Below are 19,395 nucleotides of genomic sequence, written 5' to 3'. Positions count from 1 at the left end.
TCTCAGACTTGTCCTGGAAAGAAAATGCTAGTCGTTGTGAGGACAGGACTGGAGAGGGAGTGATGGAAGCGTCCCCAGGCCCCACTCTCCCGCAATCCTATCGGGACGGCCCTTCCTCCTTCAGGAAAGAGCTGCAAGCAGCCTGGAGTAAAAGAGTACTGGACTTTGGAGACACGGATCTGTTTCATTTCTTCCTTCCCTCCCTCTCCCCCTCCCTCCGTCCCTCCCATACCCCTACCTATCCATCTGTCTGATAAATAATAATGGAGAGCTTACAACGTGCCAGGAACCATGCTAAGTTCTGGGGAGTTAGTGATGAATAAGACTGACATCTTATCCTGGCCATCATGGGGCCCATAGGCTGAGGAGGAATCAGACAAATAGGCAATTCTAGCACAGTAAGTATTATGATAAAGGATGTATAAAGGGCTAAGAGAGCTCACAAGAAGTGAGGGAAAGGATATTACAGTGCCTTTAGGAACTAACGGAAGTTCACAGTGGTTGGAACACAGAAGTCAAGAGAGAGAAAGAAAGAAAAAGAGAGAAAGAGGAAAAGAAGGGGCTAGAGGTTGAAGACCACAGAGGGCCAAATCAGGAAGAGATTTGTGCATTATGCTCAGAAGCCCAAACTCTCTCTTAAGGGCATCAGGAAACTATCTAGCACTTTAAGCCAGGGTGTGACATGATAAGATGACCTGGTAGCTTTATGGAGAAGAACAATAGTAACAGGTAACCCTTACCGAGTGCTTATTTATTCCATGCTGAGCACTCTACACGCATTAGCTCATTAACCTTCACAACAACCCCAGGAAGTAGGTTCTGTTACAAGCCATTTAAAGATTAGAGTGAGGCAGAGAGGTAATGTCACGTGTTCAATGATGAATCCAGGCCATCTGGCAGGAGACCAATGAAGAGACTGTTGTACCAGAGAAGCATCAGCAGAGACAGAGAGCAGTGGCAGGCTGAGAGAAGGGAGGACTTGAGACTACTCAGAGATTGACTGGAAGTAGGAGAGGGGAAGAAGTTGATAAGGACACTCCCATCCCCAGTTTCTGACTTTGAATTCTACTCCTTTCTAGCTGATGACCTTGGTTGACTTGCCAAGCCTCATTTTCATTATTGGTGTCAAAGATATCACCCTCAAATTTTAGGTGTGCATAGATATATGCCAGGCCTCATTCCATAGTGGATTTGAGGTGGCTTACAAGAAAAAGCCATATAATGAAATGATTTCTAAAAAGGATGAAAAGAGGCCCCATCTCATAAGGATTGAATAAGACGGCACATAGGGCCTGGACTAGGGTCTGACGCACAGTAAATGCTTTATGAGTTTTTGGTGTTTTCCTGACACCCACTGGCTTACACGCCACATGCTCCTCCTTTCCTGGCACAGGGCCTGGGTTTCCATCCTTCTTCCTGGCTAACTCTGTTACTCCTAGGTCATCACCCTACAATGACATTATTTTTGTCCCTCGTCTCAATTTCTTCCTGTCCAGGGCTTTTCTCTTTCATTTGTTCGTTAACAGTAGTTCCCAAGTTTTGCACCTCCAAGGAGCTCCTTTGTGACATCCCCAAGTACATCATGTTCGGAAACAATTTGTTTACCGAAGTGCATATGTAGATTCATCTGCCCATTTTTATTAATGAAGCACAGATTTACATGTTGTCTATATAGATATGCCAACAAGTCAGAGATGACCCCACACAATAACCAAGGTTATCAGAACTTGACATAGTGATTCCCAGGTCAAACAAAAGAAGTAATATTACAGTTGGCCCGCGCAGCTTTTCTCTAGAAGAGTGCAAGGTTTCCATTAGTCTTTCTGAAATAAGGCAAATTGCTCATGGATTACTAGTAACACCTTTTGGGACCAGGCTGGGAATCGGGGGACTTGAATCAAGTGGAGGCCCCTCTAGCTTGACAAAATGCCCTGTAGCTAGCCTGAACTTTCTCTTCTACCCACCATTCTGGTCCCTCCTTTCGTTCACAGCCAGATTTCTAAGATGAATAGTTGGACTCACTCTCCCCTAACGCCTCACCGACTGGCTTTCAACCAGGCCCAGTCTAGAGACATCGATCTGGTTTTTGTTTCCGACTTTCCAGCAACCAAGGCCCTGTACACTTTTTCTTCTTCTTTTGTAATAGCTTCATGAGATCTAACTCACATCTCATAAAATGTACCAATTGAAGGTGTACAGTTCAGTGATTTTTAGTATATTCAGTTATGCAACCATCACCACAATCAATTTTAGAACATTTTCACCACCCCAAAGAGAAACCCCACACCCTTTCGCCATCAGCCTCCATTACTCCTATTTCCTCCTGCCCTAGGCAACCACTAATTGACTTTCTGTCCCTATCGATTTGCCTACCTGGACATTTCATATAAATGAAATCATACTACATGTGGTCTTTTGTGACTAGCTTCTTTCACTTAGCGTGTTTTCAAGGATCATCCATGTTGTAGGATGTACTTCATTCCTTTTTATTGCCAAATAATATTCCATTGTGTGTTTATTCATTCGTCAGCTGGTAGATATTTAGGGTGTTTCTACTTTTTGGTTCTTATGAATAATGCTGCTACCAACATCCATGCAAAAATTTTTGTGTGGACCTATGTTTTCATTTCTCTTGGGTATATACCTAGAAGTAGAACTGCTGGGCATATGGTAACTTTATATTTAACTTATTTTTTCCCTCTGAGGAAGATTGGCCCTGAGCTAACATCTGTGCCAATCTTCCTCTATTTTGTATGTGCGTCACCACCATAGCATGGGTGATGAGTGGTGTAGGTCCGCACCTGGAATCTGAACCCACGAACCCAGGCCACTGAAGTGGAGCATGCTGAACTTTAATCACTATGCCATGGGGCTGGCCCCATATATTTAACTTTTTGAGGAACTGCCAGACTGTCTTCCAAAACAGCTGTACCATTTTACACTCCCACCAGCAGGGAATGAGGGTTCATGGACACTACTTATTTTGCTCTAAAATTCTCCCTTTGCTATTGTCATTGCCACCACTGGGGTTCAGCACCTTATCAACTCTCCCCACTAGTGTTTCCATGAAGGGAGCTCCACTGGAGCAATTTCTGACTTCTTGCCCCAACCCTTGCTCATCACTCCATTCCTGATGCCTTGTTATTTATCTTTTCAGTCAGTGGCAACTCTGACTTCTTTTGGTGCACATTCTCAGTTGGGCAAGGTTGATGTAAATGCTGCATTTGAGGTCTTTCTCTCCAACTCAGTCCCTGGCATGTGAGGTAGATTCTAGGTGTGTGTGATCTGCAGTCCCTAACTCTCCTGTGGGTGGGTCATCACAAGGTCCAGGCTTGGGAGGAAGTATTAGAAAGCCTGACGGTAGCAACATATCAAATCTACACCCTTCTATCCAGTCCTCTCAGTATAAAACTAAGGGGTGACTGCTGGGGTAGGATGGGGGTGACAAACTCCCAATATCTCATCTGACCTGTGACAATAGCTTCCTAACAATTGGTGTCTCTGCCTGAAATGTCACCTGCTTACAGTACATGAAGAAGATGAGTACAGCGGAAATGGCATGGCTGTAGAATTGGACAGCTCATCCCCTAGTCCACTGACTAGCTCCCCAGCTTAGTGGCTGAGGCACAACACCTGCCCTCTCCCAGATCAGTTCCATATCTACAACATGGGGATACTGCCACCTAGATTTTAGGGCTGCTGAGTGGATTAAGTGAAATAATTTATCTACAGACCTTGCTTAACATTTAGTGGGCACTCAGTAGATGTTAGTTTCTTTCCCTGCCTTATCCCACCCCCTCTGATAGAGCTTGATACTACTGCAAGGTAGATATTTCTAAACAAGTAATTCTAAAGTAGTTTATGGCTTTCATTGCTTGAAGGATAGAACTCCCTTGCCTGACATTCAACGCTTTTTACAATTTGGGCCCAACATACTTCTTTCAGCTTATTTCTATGCCTTCTCTTCTAGTACCTCCCCTATTAGCCATGAACTCCTCACCATCCTTTCAAAACACATCTTGAGCTTTCCTGCCAATGAGTACTCCACTTCTGCACTTTCCCACCCCAAGTCCCTTCCCACTCTCCATCTATCTTGGATATTCTTCCAAAGCGTAGGTCAAATCCCTCCTCTGTTTTCTCCTCCTGCTCTTCCTCCCATAAAACCTAAGTAAACTCAGCCCAGCAATTTGCCGTCCTGAAACCACAGCATTTATAGCCTCCTACCAGTCAGTGGAAAATTTACTGTACTGGCTCTTGTTTTATTATTATTAAAGATTTTAAAGTATGAAGCTTTGTCTTCTATTGAATCTGTAGGTTCACTGAGGAATAAATGATAATAATGACAGCTATTAGCAGGGCACCTTGTGTCAGACACTATCCCTTCACATACGTTATCTCATTGAGCTTCTCCCTTACAACCATCCTATGAGCTATGCATTATCATCCTCACTTTACAAATTAAGAAACTTGGGTTCAGTGTGGTTAATATACTGCCTACGTTTATTCAGCTAGTAAGCAGTGTGAACTGAGATTTGTACCAAGGTCTACTTGGTTCCATAGCTCATGCTTTAACCACTTGCCTAGCAGACTCTGGAAGGTGGCGGGATGATGGCAGGAGGGGGAATGGAGGTTGAAAAGGCTCCGACCATTTTCTAGGCGCTTATTCAGTCCTGAGTGTGTGAGCAGTGGATGTGAACAGGGAGGGAAAATAACTGTGAAGCTGAAGGCTGAGAGGTCATAAGGTTCTACTCCTGAATGGAACAATGGAACCCCAGGGGTCTAGGAACAACCCACCTTGAACAGCAACTCTGAGAAACATGTAACTGGTAACTAATTCATGAAACTGGTTCTCTAGCTGCCAGGTCATTCTTCCTCTGAGGACTATGGTTTACCCTCACCCCACTCATCTCCAGCTTTGTTCCCAAGGTGACCTTATGACAACTGTGGCAAACTTTACTTATTTCATTTTCGGCTTGGGAGCTGGTCGAGTGATTCTTCTGTTCTTGGCACCTCTGCCTCTGAGGGGTAGCTGCAAAGTCTTCTGTCCAGGTGGAGGTGCCAGGCTGGTTTGGGGAACAGGGGGCAGGAGACGGTCTCTGGCTGTCTTAGGTGAATTCACAGGTGTGATCTCAGAACTGGGCATTTCATGCACTCAAGCTCTCCCCTACCTTCTCCCAGCACCTAAAGCCAACTAGACAGGACAATTTTTCCTGTCTTAAAGCACTGTGATATTTCTCCCTTGCTGAGCAAGTTTGGGGACAGGCACAGAGAAGGGACTCAGAGGTGCACATACGTTGAAACTCATTCCAGTAACCACACGACTGAGAGGAGGCTTGGTGTCCACGTGATGAGAGTGCGCTGCAGCCAGCCAGGAAAAGCTACTAGGATGTGGGAAACCATTTCCTTTCTTTCAGTAGACCACAAGCTGCTGTTGTTTTAACAAGTACTGAGGAAAATCACATTTTGATAACCTGGGGCTCTGGTCTTGCTTTTAAGCTATGCCACACTGATCTGATGAGGGATGTTCAAGGAACAATTCAGTATCAAAACCACAGAGGGAAAACAGTCATAGAGACAATTTATTAACTTAAAGTCTCATATGTATATCAACATTTGCCCACATTAAACCCAACACACACTGAGGTGGGGATGACCTGTGAGCTGGGAGGAGTCTTCCACAGCCCCCACATCCCTAATGATTGCGGACATCATCCGGCTCCGCTCCTTTAGGCCTGTCCTTTCCTGGGGTCTCTGGCCAGCAAATCTCTCATATGAACCATGGCGCTGGAAGCAGGGCCAAGAGAAAAGAATGGCTCTGAAGGAGGAGAGAGCCCCTCCATCCCCATGACATCAGGGGTGTTCTAGACAAGTCCCCACCATGGAGTCAGGTTTGGATAAACACAAGTGTGCCTCCTGGAAGAGTGACTGTCAGCAAAAGCTTTTCCTTGATTAGCCTTGGTTTTGTAAATCAAGCACTTTGGACCCTACTTAAGGAGCTTCAATGGACACTTCATCCTTTTCCATTTTGCAAACACTGATTGGCTTTTCTCTGGCAGAATGGTAGGAAGCAGGGTGGGCAATGTGGTAGCACCATCTGCTGCACCCCCACTACGTGTCCTCTCTTGCTTTGGGGAAGCGGCTGGAGGCTGGACAAGCAAATCCCCACCAGTCACTGTCAGGAGCATTTCACAGGGAGGACAGGCAGATCCTTTGTGCCAGAGCCCCTCTCTTGGGAGGTTAGTCTGCAATTAGCTTAAGCCTCAGGCTCTACAACAGCCTCGAGGCTCTACGACAACCTTTTCATGTATCTCTCTCTCAAAATAAGACACAGATTAAAATGTTTACATATACTGTTCAATTCATAATGAAGACATTAGATTAGACACAGATTCACATCCTATTGCCCTGACACTCAGGAAATGCCTACAGGACAGAGAAAGGCAACTGGTAGGGCAACGTGGCATATGAAAAATATGTTAATCAACGCTCTGCTGAAAATCCATCTTTGCCTGTCCAAATTGATCATGCAGGGGGAAGTAAAGAAGCAATTAAACTCCATTCTGTGGCATGTGACCCCCGCCAAAAGCCTTTATTTAGATCCTGTTTATGATTCTTCTAAAGGCAAAGAAGCTTCTAAAGAAATCATAATCTTTTTCTTGGTCCTTCTGGCATCCTCCTACTCTGGAGAGCAGTAAAGACACTGGCATCCAGAATGAGTGAGTGTGATGATGGCTGATCGAAGGGAGTTGGGTTATTTGACATGGTCATGACACATGGAGGAAGGAAAAGATAGTTCTGGAAACCTAACTTTGAGAAAATGGCCGAGGGTCTCAGTTTGCTTTTACCCATTTTTGCCACACCAAAGAAAGCTCCATTTTCCCAAAGCTTTCTGAAATGGGATGAAACTGATTCGGTTACTCTCACAGAGGTGAACGTTAAAAGGATATTGTAATCTGCAACGATTTTTCAACTTTTCAAAAGCATGACTACAACTAGTTAGTCCTGACCTTACGTTTACCTCAGATTAAGAATATGGTATGGGCAGGCTCCTTTCTTCTCTCCTCTAAAGAACAAAAAGACCCAAGTGAAGGAAGTCTGGGTGGAAGGGACAGGGCCTCAGCCTGAGGAGACAATAAGATTTAGATCTATCCAGACAAGGAAGCTGCTCAACAAGGCTTTTGTAGGCTGAAATAATCCACTTTTGATAAAGAATTCAGGGAAGCCACGCAGGCTCACTAAGTGACCCTGGCTGCCAATACCGACTGACAAAGAGTCTTGGTCCCAGTTCAAGCCAGGGGCTGGTGAAAAGGGGAGAGAAAAAAAGCAACACTCTCCAGATCAGATAAAGTCATCAAGCAATACACATCTGGGGACACATCCCCTTGCTTCCAATAAATGAAAAGTTTTAAACTCACTAGCTCTACTAGGCTCATCATACTGCCCATCAGCTTGAGAGGCCACTAGAGCCCACTGTAAGCTGAAGGACCCATCTCAAGAGCTCTGCTAAGTAGGAGAACAGAGAGAGAAGGAGGCCTCAAGTGCGCTTATTCCACAGGCTTTCCCTGGGTCAGAGTGAGCCCAGTGGGAAAGGGTTGGGGGAGACTCTGCTTGGGGTGGTGGAACATAATCTGGCAAGTAGAGATAGTTCTTTGGGGCCATGGGACATGTGTATGGTCTGGTTAATCCAGTGCCTTTGATCCTCATGGGGTGAGAGGAGGGGCCATGGAAAGCCTATCAGCCTGCAGTCGCTGGATGCTACTCTCCTTCTAGTGGCATCTTCCCCAGACACAGCCATGGGAAGTCCTCAAGGGTGAATAAAATAGATACTTGGGTCAAGAAACAACACTGAGATTGCTCTTATTTATCCTGGTAAATGGGAGGATGGAAGGAAAATTGTTTCAGGCGTGCACTTCCACTGGATTTCCCTAGGGCAGTCACTCTGTGGTGTGATTTAATGCTGGTTTCCAAGGGTTGGTTGGGTCCCTCTCTCTAGCCCATTGAGCCCTTTTGGTTATGGGGTGGGCAGCTGGCAGGCTGATGACTTCTGAGACAGACTTGTAATTGGTCCTCAGTGTTGCTTGTGACGGTAGGGGCACCAACTCCAACTTCAGAATTAAATGACTATACTTGGAGGTAGGTGGTGAGAGAACAGGGTGGAGAGGTAAAAGGGCCTGTCTTCTTGAAATTGTTTATGTTACAAAGGGTGACTTTTAAATTAGAGGGGTCTTTCAGAGGAAAGGTTTTCCTTATATACAAAAGAGAGCCAACCTTTTCCAGTAAAATATTGAAAAGGAAACACTCTTGAAATGAGGCTGAATATGCAGTGGCCTCTGCCATGCAGCAAGTGTCCTATGTTAATTTTCTAATCTCTGCTTGGCATAGAAAAGATACTGCCTTCCACCCCCACCCCCCTTAATGTACTATCTACTGATTGGTCTGATCAAAAACACCCTGGGTTGTTAGAATGATTTCTATATTCAATACATAACAGGATGCTATTGAGATAGGTCCCTGTGAAAGGAGAGACACTATTACTTTGCAATCAAATAATTTAAAATTCTAGATCAGTATATAAAGAAACCCACAAATTTCTGACGGTAATTTTGCAGCATGAGCGTCAGTGTCAAATGAAAAAGATATCTTCCAGAATTTGCTTTTCCTCCAGGTCTTCAGGGGTCCTGCCTGCCCCCATCTTGTTCCAGGTTGATTTTAGAGGACTGAGTCGGCGAGTACTGTGATTCCAGGCCTCAGCTTCTCTGGAGGGATGGGGCTGAGGTTTGGCAGCAGACTTTGGGCTCAGAGATTGAACCAAATCCAACAGAGATGTCTCATACCTGTAACACACACAACCCAGATAGAAAATGATCAGACCAGTAGAACATCAGAATCCAAGAAGCCTACAGAGATGGACTCCCCAGGGCAAGAACGAGATCCCAGATCACAGCATGTGCAAGGGGGCCTTCCAGGGGAACTTTAGGGAAAGTAAACACAAGAAGGCCCCTGCTGTCGGTCTGTAAGTTCTTCTCTTCTGCTGAACTCCAACATTCTCTTCTAGCTGTGAAGAGAGACTGTGGTGTGGGCAAAGTAATCATGATAATAATAATGATAGAGCAGTAACATCTGCTGCAGGCTTACTACACGTCAGGCACTGTGCTCAATGCTTTACATACATTTAACCTTCATAACAACCTCTAAACAACCCTATGAGGTAGATACGGTACTACTCAGATCCCCATCACATACATGAGGAAACCGAGGCTCAGGGAAGTAACTCATCCAACATGAAGTCGTTACATGGCAGAGTCAGGATTTGAACCCAGGTAGTTTCTCTCCAGTGCTCTTATCCAGGACTCTAAAGCTGTCTCTCAAAGTCTTTGCAGTCAGACAGACTTGGTTTCTTTCTTTCTTTCTCTTTTTGTGAGACACTGGCCCTGAGCTAACATCTGTTGCCAATCTCCCTCTACTTTGTATGTGGGATGCCACAACAGCATGGCTTGATAAGTGGTGTGCAGGTCCACACCCAGGATCCGAACCTGTGAACCCAGGGCTGCCGAAGTGGAGCACATGAACTTAACCACTATGCCACCGGGCCAGCCCCTAAACAGACTTGGTTTAAATCTCTGTTTTACTATTTGGAAGCTGTGTGCTACTGGGAAAGTTATTCAGTCTCTCAGTTTAGTTTCTCTTGAATAAAAGGTGAACAGAACTCCTGTTAGGATTCAACGAATCAGTTGGTATAAATTAGCATATAATAAGTACTCAATAAATGCTAGTTCCTTCTTGCTATCCTACTCTAATTTTCTCTAGAATCTTGAGAAAAGAAACCCTCGTCTGAATCTACAAAGAGATCCCTTCAAAGAAAGACTGCCCTGGTGTCCAGCATTCTTATCAAAAAGGAGACGTTTGTAGCAGTGTAGAGGCAGGGAAGCTAAATATGGTCAATGATGCCCTCGTCCATGGCCCACTTTACGTATTTCCAGTATGGAAAGCCAAAGGCATAAATGTATCTGCCTCCATACTCATTCATACCAGAGGTCAAGTAATTCCTACAGGTATATAGTGAAGTCTCAAGTAGGGCATGTATGACCTGTGTAGCTGCAAAGGGCCCTGCACTTGGTTTAATGCTCTACTGCTGCTGTTTGAAATTCTTAATGATTTTATCTTTGATTTTGTGTTTTGTAAATGAAGTCTGATGGGAGAAGGGAGCATGTGTGTGAACAGAGGAGACACGGTGGGCATGCGTGTGTGGGCACAGGCACAGTGGGCAATGGCAGTTTGTGTGCCAAACAGTTGGCTTGCCTGCCTGCTGTACACATTCAGGCCAGAAGCATGCTGGGGTGCTGCAGGGCCCCGGGGGGTGGCTGGGGCCAGGACCTAGGCCCCGATTAGTGATGGTCATGGAGGCAGCAGAAGCAGCAGTGGTGGTGGCAGCGGTGACAGGCTGGCTTGCCTGTCTTTTCCCAGAACCCATTCCCTATGCAAAAATATTAGCTCTCTGGCCAGAGCACTGAGATAAGAACTGCTAGCGTTTAGGCAATAACTATCATCAAATCATGACAAAAGCACACACGTGGACATTGTAATAAAGTATATCAGAGAGATATCAGAGTTCTTCAAAGAGTTTAGAATCTCTGGTTCTAAAAACTGCTGCAACATTACAAAGCAAATATCCACAGGCTTAGAAATAGAAATTAAATGTAAAGATTGTTGCAGTTGATGGAAAAGAACACCATTTTCATATGCAGCTTCAAGCGAACCAATTAACAAGGAATACAATTTTGAAATCAATTTTTCTTTGTAATTGAAGATACAGCAATAGAAAGCACAAGTAGGCATTTTGAATTATAAACACATCATTAAGTGGCTTTTGGTTTCTTGTATGATGTATAAGTTACCAGATATACCAGAGAAAACATTAAAATGATGTATAAGTTTATATTTAAAATTAAATTCCAACATACATGAAACTAATGTGTATGAAGAGTTAAATCTTTTTAGAAAAATTGTTCCATAAGAATCATCAGCTCTAGATATAATAAAATTCATATTTTGAAAGAATTTATCAGAAATCTATTCCAATTTGTCACAGCCTATAAAGTATTCTTAACAGCTTCAGTGTCAGTTACATCAGCAGAAAGATCCTTCTCAGGGCCGGCCGGCCCGGTGGTGCAGCGGTTAAGTGCACATGTTCTGCCACACGTTCTGCTTCTCTGCGGCTGGGGGTTCGCTGGTTTGGATCCCAGGTGTGGACATGGCACCGCTTGGCAAAATCCATGCTGTGGTAGGTGTCCCACATATAAAGTTGAGGAAGATGGGGATGGATGGTAGCTCAGGGTCAGGCTTCCTCAGCAAAAAAGAGGAGGACTGGCAGTAGTTAGCTCAGGGCTAATCTTTCTCAAAAAAAAAAAAAAAAAAAACTTTCTCAAAATTAAAAATTACCAAAAATTATGTGTGATCTTTCATTTGCCAAGAGCAACTGATCTGCTTTTAATTAGATCACTTAAAATACAGTTTCTAAAAGTATAAATTTTGATGATCTAATAAATGAATTTGAAAAGTGAGCCAGAAAAATCTTATGATCAAGTTATTACATTAATAAAGTATTATTTATTGTATTATATGAAATTATATCAAAAATAAAATTTTTTTGCTATCTGTAGGTTTATGTTATTACTCATGTATCACTATTACTCATTGTTTTAGAAATTTCTTCTTAAAGGAATAAAGCTTTGTATTTTAGTACCTTTAAGTGCATGTTTTCATCCTACGTTTTGAACGAAGGACTTTCCTTCTGCACTGGTCTTGTAAGTTATGTAGCTGGCCCTGCCCTCAAGGCCCAGGCGAGATCAGACTACCATCTCAGGAAACGTCATGTATTTTCTATGGTATGAAAACCTATACATTGAAATCTTTTTTACCAGAAAATTTTTTGCAGCTTTTATTCTGACAGCATCAAAGCAATGTTTCGACACAATTATCTCTGTCACGTAAAACCACGGTTTCTGTGTTCAACCAAAATATCTCCGTTTAAGGTGTAAGCCAAGGAGCTGGGTACTGCTTCCAGGAAAGTCTGTTTATAAGTAAGACAGACCTACTTCACCCTCAAAGAATAGGCTTTGTTTGAACCTTCCTTGGAGACACGTGGCAATCTTGTTGCTAATATTCATCTCTTCATACAGACAATTCAAAAAAATTTTTTAAATTAGAAACAATGGAAAGCCTATATTTTTCTATACAATTCCATGCTTAAAACTGTTAGGGAGAGATATTCTGAATGAGGAAATAAACTAGCTACCCTCTCTATTAAAAAGCAGAGCCAAAATAATGGGGGGTAAGAAAGCATGTCAGAAATCAATCTTTAAGAGATGCAAACTGAATTCCAGAGTAATGATAAGGATTTGTGTTCAAACTGATTAAATAGGTGCCAACCTATCATTTGAAAAAAAAATTGTGACTTCAAATTCCTTCCTAGTACTCTTATTCACATATGATATAGTAAAAAAATATTTATAATATAGAATGACCCACAAAACCATAGAAAGTTAGACTTGATGTATTAGTCAGGATAAGTTAGGTTATGCAGCAGTAACAAATTAACCTCAAAATTCCAAAGGCTTAACACAAGTCAAATATATTTTATGCTTATGCTATATGCTTGAAGTAGGTCCATTCAGACAGTGGCTCCACTATCTTATGACTGCATCACCTGGAACATGTGAGCTTCTCTATTTTTTTGGAAGGGAAGAGAGACTGAAGAACCGTGCATAGGTTTTCCACAGCCTGGAAGTGACACAACACTTTTTACATCTGATTGGCCAGAACAGTCATGTAGCTCCAGAATGAGATATTGGCAAACACTAGTAATGCCTCCCCACTGAGGAATGAGTCTTAGACATAATACGGAATAATTTCTCTTGTTTTATCAATGAGGACACTGAGGTCCAGAGAGGCATAAGTGAACTGACTGGGGTCACAACAAGTGAGCGGCAGAGCCAAGTGGTTTTTAACCCAGACCCTCGACTTCCTAGACTAGTGTATCTTCAATCTTTCCATCAAGATAAATAAGATGTGTAACTAAAGGAAAAGCAAAAGAAGAAAATGGCTGCTGTTTCCAACTACATTTTATTTAAAAAGTATAGTATGATTAACTGTAACTCAGTGTGAACATATCTGTACCCTAATCAACTGGGTTATCTTTTCACCAACAATTTAATCTACCCTAAAGTACAAATGCTCTTCATGGTCTGCTGTCATCATAAAAATTCCATTTCTCTAGAAGCCACATTCAGTCACGGACTACACTATGGCAGAAGAATCAGAAAGTCTGTGGTAGGCAGGGGCTCAGTAGCACTTCATAGCTAATTTTGTTCATTAAGCGTTGTAACAGTACTTTTGCTATCAGAAAAGACCAAATAATTTGGCAGATTAAAAAGCAACAAAATAGCAAAGATTATTTTAAAAATCAAAGCTTGAGAAATCATCCAATTTTACACCAGAATTATACATGCAACAAAGCAAAATAAAAAATGAATTCCTATGGTATTTTGCACCAAATACCAGCAAAGAGCAGTGTGTTTATCAAATTGTGTCTATGAGCAGTTTATCTTAGTTTGCTGAGGTGACATGTGGCAGGAGGCTATAAAACTGATTAACTTGGCTTGACCCTGATGGGGATGTTTGGTATTTAAAGAGACATATAACTTATTCAAATCCACAAAATACCATCTCTTGAAAAACTCAGACTATATGTTGGCCACAGGCATTAACAACTTTGGCTTTTCTTGTCTCTGTACCTCACAGTGCCAGTACTCACGAGTTACCTAGGCACACAGGCTGACTTTAACAGCTTCATTACGGAGAAGTGATAAGCAGAGGGCTAATTTGGTCTATTCTGCCAGGCCCATCCAGGAAGCAATTTGAACTTGGCTGTCCTAGCTTTAATTCTGTCCTCCTAGAGCTCTCTTTCCAGTTTTGCTTGCCTCTGAGCTAGCAAGATACTTAGACAGAACCCAGGGGAGGATGTAACCTCTGCAGATTTGATTTGGCTCCATGCCACCAACTCAAGAAAGGGACAGTCTGACATGGTGTCTGAGAATATTAGCACAAGGCTAGGAAACGAATCAATTTCATGGTCCATTCCATAGACTGCACTGGATGAGAACCTAACCATGATGCTGGAGCTTTCCCCTTCCATTCCCTTTTTCCATCTTTTGTGATTTCAGTAGACCTCTCCTGATTACCGTCCTCTTCTCTTGCCTTTTAAAGGATGGAATGCCCCAGGGCTTAATCCTTAATCCTTAGCTGTTATATCTTAGGTGATTCCATTCATTCTCATTACTTTTAATAACATGAATATATCAATGACTCCTAAATGTATAGATCCAACATCAACCTTGCTCCTGAGTTCCATACTCACAAACCCAACTGTTGCCTGATATCTCCATGTGGATGTGTTATAGGCATCTCAAACTATCCAAAACAGAACTCTTATTTTTTTCTCTAAATCCTGCTCCTCTCCATCAACACAGTTGCTCAGGCCAAAAACTTGCTGTTATTCTGGATGTTTCCCTCTGGGCCTGGGCATATGCTGCATCCTCTGCTTAGGATGCTCCGTTCTCAGATCTTGCTTGCTCTCTCCATTCCTTAATGACACCTCCTCCAAGAGGGCATCCCTAAACACTCTATCCAAAACAGCCATCACACTAAAGTTACTTTATCTCTTTATGGTGTTTTATTTTCTTTATATCACTCAATACTACAGAGTATGTTATTTATTTATTGCCTATCTCTTTCAGTGGTAATGGGATCCATGAAGGTACGATCATTATTTTATTGACAATGTCTCTAGTGCCAAGAACGGTTCTGACACAAGGTAGGAGCTAAATATTTGTTGAAAAAACGAATGGTCCAATGCTTAAGTTTTAGTGCCTTCCTCCTTGGGCAGCTTTTGTGATCTTTGGATAGCTAGCCTTTTTTTTTTTTTGAGGAAGATCAGCCCTGAGCTAACATCTGCTGCCAATCTTCCTCTTTTTGCTGAGGAAGACTGGCCCTGAGCTAACATCCATGCCCATCTTCTTCTACTTTATACGTGGGACACCTACCACAGCATGGCTTGCCAAGTGGTGCCATGTCCACACCCGGGATCCAAACCTGCGAATCCCGGGCCACTGAAGTGGAACATGGGCACTTAACCGCTGCGTCACTGGGCCAGCCCCCAATAGCTAGTCTTTTAAAAATCGCAGTATATTTCAAACATTCTGAAAAGTATTACCCATCCATTTATTCTTCTTGTTCTCCTTTTACAAAAAAAGATACTACACATAGGGTTTGTGTAAACTACTCTTTCACTTAATATATTGGGACTATTTTTTCACATCAATCTTTTACATTATTTTTAATGATTTCAGATTACTTTGTCTCCTGATTTACTCTAATTTATTAACCAATCCCCCATTAAAGAGCACTTAGATTAGGTCCAAGGTCTTTTGGGACTAAATCAAGTATTATATCTTTTCTTCCTTTTTTCAATCAGTCAACGTCCAAAGGGTATTCCCCACTACAATTCATCATAGGTTACCAAAATATCACTATCCCTATTATGTTCTGTACTGTCTCTCTATTCCCAGCCCTTCCCATGGCCTCCAATGCTTCTGAAGCTTTTGCTTCATGATGTACTTGGCTATATTTTGTACTCTTCTTAGAGTACTTTCTCCATCTATTTTAACTGAAACTTGGCTCTTTTCTCAAATTCCCCTACATCATTCTCAGTGGGAATTGTTATTACTCTACATACCTTATATATTTTGGGGTCAAGAGGTGGTATTGGCATCATCATTGCTTCCACTATTGCTTTTCGATCATTATACCCCAGTCTCACATTAAACTCCTACTGCTCTCAGTATCCTGTCATCTCCTCTACCACCCTCAACCTCTCTTCATCTATTTGCCCAGTCACTCTCAATCACTGAAGATGTTAACACTTGATTCTGTCTTCTTCAGTTCAGCTCTTACCATCATCCCTGCTGATGTCAACATCACAGGAATGAAACTCAACCAACACTCTGACTTCTTCGTTCTTTGACCTCTCAGGTCAAAGACTTTTTTAGTAAGCCTTTCTCTTCATATCCTGGAACTTGTCATCAGTTAAAATGGCATCTCTTCTGAGTTCAGTAATTCAAACATCCCACTACTTCCTGATGCCCACATCTTACCCTCAAGCTTGTTTTTTCAACTATTTCCACTATCTATGTCCACTGGTCTTATTAGACCTTTAATTCAAACCATCATTGTTTTAAGAACTGGGAATAAAGTGGTGAAAAAGATAGCTAAAATCTCTGTCTTGGTGGGACCATTAATAGCATACTTTCTTCCCAACCCTTTATCCTTATTTATGTTGAATTTCCTGGTCCAGCATTCCAATCATTCTATTAACAATGATCTTAAAAACATGTCCCCTGTCTTTTTGTCCCCTCCTCTAAATCTGGCAAAATCACAACACTGCATGAATCCAAACGTCTGCCTTTTCTATGAATTATGGTTGGGCAACTTAGTGTGAATGAACAAAACAAAGAAACAAACAAACGAACAAAACCCAGATCTAATATAGACTCGTCGTCACTAACCTTAAGTGGGTGCTAAACATTTTCTGACAAAGCTACTGTACTTCTCTCATCAGCTGTTTTGTTCTCCTCATTTCTCCTTCTCCCTTTTTATCCTAAACAGATGGCCTTGCTTCCCACTTCAGAGAAAACAGAGATCATTAAATAGAAATTGTCTTTATCAAGCTTACAAGTCTTTTAGCACTCATCATGTCCTCCTTTTACATTGAAAGAAGTGATCCTTCTCTTAGACAAGGCTAATCACTCCCACTCGTGCTTCTTAGGGACCTTTTAGCATTGATTATCCACTCTAGAACTTTCAATCTTCTCCTGCTTACTGGGTAACCAAGAGCATTTAAGAAGTTCTCTCCTTTCCATAACCAAACCATTTCTCAATTTATTCCAATTTGGCATTTGTCGTCTACAACTCCACTAAAATTGAAATTATCAAATTCACCAACCTCCATGCTGCTAAACCCAACGGACTTTTTGTAGCCCTTACTTTACATAATGTCTCTCAGCATTCAATGTGGCTGACTGCTTCTTTATGAACTTTAAACTGCTTTACTGAAGTAAAACATACATACAGAAAAGTCCCCCGATTTAAAGCATACAGCTCAGTGGCTTTAGTTCATTAACAGAATTGTGCAACTATCCTCATAATTTAATTTGAGAACATTTTCATTGTCCCCAGAAAGAAATCCTGTACCCATCAGCAGTCACTCCCTATTTCCAGCCCCCTCTCAGCCCTAGACAACCACTAAACTACTATTTGTCTCCATAGATTTGCCTGGATATTTCATATACATGAAATCATACAATATGTGGTCTTTTGCGACTGGCTTCTTTTATTTAGCATAATGTTTCCAAGGTTTATCCAATATGTTCTCATTTCTTTTGGGTAGATACCTAGGGGTAGGACTGCAAACTCTATGTTTAACTTTTTAAGGAAGTGCCAGACTGTTTTCCAAAGTGGATATACCATGCCATATCAGTATGAGGACATCTTTTTTCTGGGACTATTAAGTTTCTTCAGAGAGGACTCTTTCAATATTCTGCCTGGGAGGGAGATATGATCTACTTCTGGGATGGGGAAGGAGGCCAGCCTTTCCATTTGCAGACTTTGAATTCATCCAGTTTCAGCCCTATCTGATTCATCTCACCTTCCAAAGGTGAGTCCTGAGTCGTCTCTTCTCTGTTGAATTTCTCCAGAGAATTAATCTCCAGTCTTCTGTCTGGAACTAATATTCCACATATGACACTGTGGCTGGAGTATTAAGTTTTTTGATTCTTACCTGAAACATCTACCTCATACTATTTTTAGTTCTGCCCTATATTACCACTTTCCATTGTTCATGTTGCTTCTAATTCCCAAAATTTTCCAAAGTTCAGTGACATCAATCTCTTTTTGTGTGAATACTTTCCTCAGTGCTTTCTATGTGGCAGCTTCCTCTGTCCTGTTTAATAAGTTACTAATCCTCTATTCATTTTCCACTTTATAAAAATGTATATAAATCTCTGGTATATTAATGATTCTTCTCCTTTTGTATTTATTCTTGTGAATTTATACCTTTAAAAACATTCATTTACTCTCATCTTACTGATGTCTCAGGAAATAGAAGAGATAAACATAAGTGCTCAATTAATCATCTTAGCTAGGAAACACATTTTCAGAGAGGTTCCATAAATTTCTATTAAGTTTATTATTAGGAATTTCCTAATTTTTTCATTGCTATTATGAATGAGTCCCCCTTCCCCACTATATCTTTTAAATAGCTAATGCTGTTATAGAGATTCATAGTAATTGAGTTCTGTATATTATTCAATTCTCTTAATTCTTTAAATTATTTTTTCAGTTGATTCTTATGGGTTTTATGGGTGAGCAATTATGCTGAAAATAATGATTAAGTTTATGTGTTTCTCATTTTTGTATTATTTTTTCTTATGTTATTATATTGGCTAGAACTTCCACGGAAATGCCAAAACTACAGGTTTTATAGGCACCTTTGTATAATGCTGATCTAACAGGAATTATTCTATTTTTTTCACTATTAAGTATTTCCCATGCAGATATTCTTTATTATGTTAAGAAATATTTTGTCTTACTAAAACCAGGAATGAAAAATAAATTTTATCAAGTAACTATTCAGTATATACTGAGATGTTAATAAACTTTCCTTCTTTGATACATTGTTAAGAAATATTCTATTTTTGGCTTCCAAAATAGTATCCATATTTAAATTCCTAGAACATATTCTACTTGGTTATACAGTATTATTCTTTATATACACTGTTAAATTAGATTCCTTATAATTATTTTAGGGTTTAAAAATCTGTATTTATAGGGAATATTTGTTTATAGCCCTTCTTATGGTTCTTTATAACCCTATATATTATTCTTCCCAGGGTCAGGGGAAAAGAATGGTACCAATTCAAGAAAGAGTGGGTTTATAAAGAAGGCAGAAAGATAACCAATTACCGTACTGAGCCAGGAATCTTAAAATAGGTCTTCTCGGGAATCCTAAAATCGTTCTTCTAGAAAGCTCTTTACTTTTTAATTGCTAAAGCAAACCTAGGCTGGCATTAATGTTTCTGAAGCACTTATAGAAGATACAGCATATTTTATAAATGCTTCACAATCACTTGTCAAACATCAGCAAAAAGGCTCGTAAGAATAACAGGGTGGTCTTGAACCTGCCTGTGGGACTGCAGACTTCACAGAAGAACTTCTCACACAGAGAGAAAATCAGATGTATGCAGACACAGGATTGAGGGTACAACTCAGAATCTTACCTTT

General features: G+C 41.3%; 1 protein-coding gene across 19 annotated transcripts in view; it reads right to left on the bottom strand.

Moving 5' to 3' along the window:
* Window positions 1-1,618: 1,618 nt before the first annotated feature.
* Window positions 1,619-19,395, bottom strand: part of KIAA1328 (KIAA1328 ortholog) — a 342,578-nt gene continuing 324,801 nt past the window's right edge. For 13 of the 19 annotated variants that reach the window (XM_005612850.4, XM_014727689.3, XM_023648260.2 and 10 more), the window contains one exon: window positions 5,562-8,834. In XM_005612850.4, the coding sequence (XP_005612907.2) occupies window positions 8,624-8,834 (211 nt within the window). In that variant the 3' untranslated portion in view covers window positions 5,562-8,623. Of the gene's footprint in view, window positions 8,835-19,395 lie in introns of all 19 variants that reach the window. The other 6 variants (XM_001497549.6, XM_070220975.1, XM_070220981.1 and 3 more) reach the window with 1 other exon arrangement.

This window comes from Equus caballus, chromosome 8 (assembly GCF_041296265.1).
Source record: "Equus caballus isolate H_3958 breed thoroughbred chromosome 8, TB-T2T, whole genome shotgun sequence".
Classification (NCBI taxonomy): domain Eukaryota; kingdom Metazoa; phylum Chordata; class Mammalia; order Perissodactyla; family Equidae; genus Equus; species Equus caballus.
This window is presented reverse-complemented; position numbering and strand designations above follow the sequence as displayed.